Source organism: Penaeus monodon, chromosome 26 (genome assembly GCF_015228065.2).
Source record: "Penaeus monodon isolate SGIC_2016 chromosome 26, NSTDA_Pmon_1, whole genome shotgun sequence".
NCBI classification, from domain to species: Eukaryota; Metazoa; Arthropoda; class Malacostraca; order Decapoda; family Penaeidae; genus Penaeus; species Penaeus monodon.
The window spans coordinates 8,798,086-8,800,585 of record NC_051411.1 but is presented as its reverse complement, the minus strand read 5'-3'; the positions used below and the strand labels follow the sequence as shown (position 1 = coordinate 8,800,585).

The 2,500-nt window shown below is 44.6% G+C and overlaps 1 protein-coding gene across 3 annotated transcripts in view; it reads left to right on the top strand.

The window, feature by feature from the left end:
* Window positions 1-2,500, top strand: part of LOC119589883 (serine/arginine repetitive matrix protein 1-like) — a 17,844-nt gene that overhangs the window by 13,836 nt on the left and 1,508 nt on the right. For all 3 annotated transcript variants that reach the window (XM_037938516.1, XM_037938517.1, XM_037938518.1), the window contains exon 3: window positions 266-2,500. This exon is cut by the window's right edge and continues 1,508 nt beyond it. In XM_037938516.1, the coding sequence (XP_037794444.1) occupies window positions 266-469 (204 nt within the window). In that variant the 3' untranslated portion in view covers window positions 470-2,500. The remainder of the gene's footprint in view (window positions 1-265) is intronic.

Sequence of the window (2,500 nt, the reverse complement as noted above, 5' to 3'; positions counted from 1 at the left end):
GATATAGATATAGATATATAGATATATAGATATATGTATTTATATATTTATCTATTTATTTATATACGCACTTTCCTCTTCCATCTCCCCCTAACCATGCGTATTGCGTATTTCCCATTTTCACGGGCCGTGTTCCTTCCCCACATACATTTCTTGCTGCATGCAAGAGAATCGACAACCTCCCCTTTCCCGGCGCGCAAGTGCCCGCCCCCGCCCATGCCCCGGTTCCCTGCGTAACTAACGCGGCCTCGCTGTCTCCCGCCAGGTGTGCCAACTGATCAAGTTCCCGTGCCGGTTCTCGGGGCAGGGCTGCCCGGAGTTCCACCCGCCCAAGTCCCGCCCCGACCACGAACACTTCTGCTCCTTCCGGCCGGTCCACTGCCACCACGGGCCCCAGGGATGCCCCAAGATCCTGCGGCTCAGGGACATGCATCAGCACCTCGACGAATGCGAGTATAAGGCCAAGTGAGTTCCCAGCGAGACGGCGTCGACGAGGCAGGCTCCTCTTGCGCTCCTCCTCCTTCTCCTCTTCCTGGCAGCGGCGACGGCCTCCTGGGACTCTTCTGCGCCCCCGTCGGCTCGAGTGAAGGTCTTCGGAACACAGGGATGGTTACGGGCGGGTGTTTTTTGCCTCGTTTTCTTTCCCTTGGGTTACCGGCGTTTGTCCTTGATTAGTACGCGGGCGCAAAACACTGCTGGTTTGTACTATTCGGATGACCCAAAAAGGAAATTGTTGATTCGTGAATGATGCCCCTGTCTATTCACATAAACATGTTATTCTGTAATTATTGTTAATGAAGAGCATTATTTCTGGCCATTGTATTTTATAAAAGTGTAGCATGCTCTACTTGCAGCTGAAGGAGAAGAGCATGGGAGAGGTGATAAGGCAAACTTCATTTCATCTTGTTGTATATTCGATGATTCATCACATGTTATTTTATTGATAAGGTCTTGTACAATATTACTCTTAGGGACGAGTCCAACCCCTCCCGGAAGCCTCCTCACGCACATCAGAGAAGTGTCTACGTCAGAACAGGCGGGGTGCTCGTCACGGCTCAGCTTCGTTGTCTCACAGCTTCGATGCTGTGAAACTGCGTCGCTTCGTTGCTTCACTAGCTTTCGTGCGCTTAGGCTAGAACGAGGAGGGAAGGCATCCTGTATCTGAGCAAACGAGAGAGCCAGGAGTGCCAGAGCTCGAGGGCGAGATAGCAGCGAGGGGAAGGGGGAGGGTGCGAGTCGAGTGCCAAGCGCGAGGGATCGCCCTCCGCCCGGCCTCACTTTGGCAAGGCTTCGAGACTCCCCTCTGTCGCCCGTACATCATAATGGGTTAGGCTTATCTCGCTTCGCGGACTCTTTGAGAAAGCATTAATAGTGTGAAGTGACTAAGATAAGTACTGATGCGTTACGCCACTCACTCGTTTCGATTTTATTACACGAAAGTATAGATTTTTTAAATCATTTTTTTTATTTTTCATATTCAATCTGTTCGTTTGTTGCTTCAATCTCTCTCGATTGTTAGGGCAGATTCTTCTCTCTAAAGTTCACGACCACATGTGCCTGTAACAGTAACTTTGATTACAGAGAAAAAAATACAAAATTCACAATCTCTGTATTGTCAGAAATCATATTGGGTTATGTTGCCAATTAGGTATATTATCATCAGTATTATTGATTTTCCACTAACAGTAAGATTGAAAGACTGTCAAATCTCTGCCCGATTGTTGTATTTATTTAGTGTGTTTATAAACCTCTTGTCAAATCTATTATATTGCGGCAGAGAGAATGGAAAGCTAAAATATCAGAGACGGGGGAACATTTGCAAGGCTATTGAGAAATGGAATTTGTTATTTTGCTTAAGGAATAAATAAATTGTTATACTTTATCTTTTAAGCCTATGAGCTGTTTGTAAAGAATGCAAAGGCAAATTGAATGCAAATATAATCGCACATGCACACACACATACAGTACATCCCAACACACACACACATACACACACACACATGTACACTTAATTTATGTACATGTATACAATCCCTTCCTCATAAGGACAATCTGAGAATTGTCCCGCTGGTGACAGAGGAGAGATTCGTCACTATCCTTGGTAAATAAAGACATTTCCTTCAGTATTATATCACCAGGAACGGTAGTGTTAGAATGCGCTCCTCTCCCGGGAATACTTTTGCTTTCGCTTTGCCTTAAGGTATCATCAGATTTGAGCAACTTCTACCTATAAATATATAAGTTAGTTAGTTCAAAGATAGAGGTCTGTTTGTGATTTTATATTGATTTGTGTATATATAGAAGGTGTTATTACGTTCTTGATGAAGAGTGAATATTTTCAAATGTTTCGCTTGTCCGTTTCCTCAGACAAGCGAGTTCCTATTGTGGCCTTGGCTTAGGCAGCTGTATTGTGTAGTAGTGCTACAATGATGAGTGTATGTATATAAGAATAAAACAATCTGATTGTTTACTTCCAGGTTAATAGAAAAAAAACAGCAAC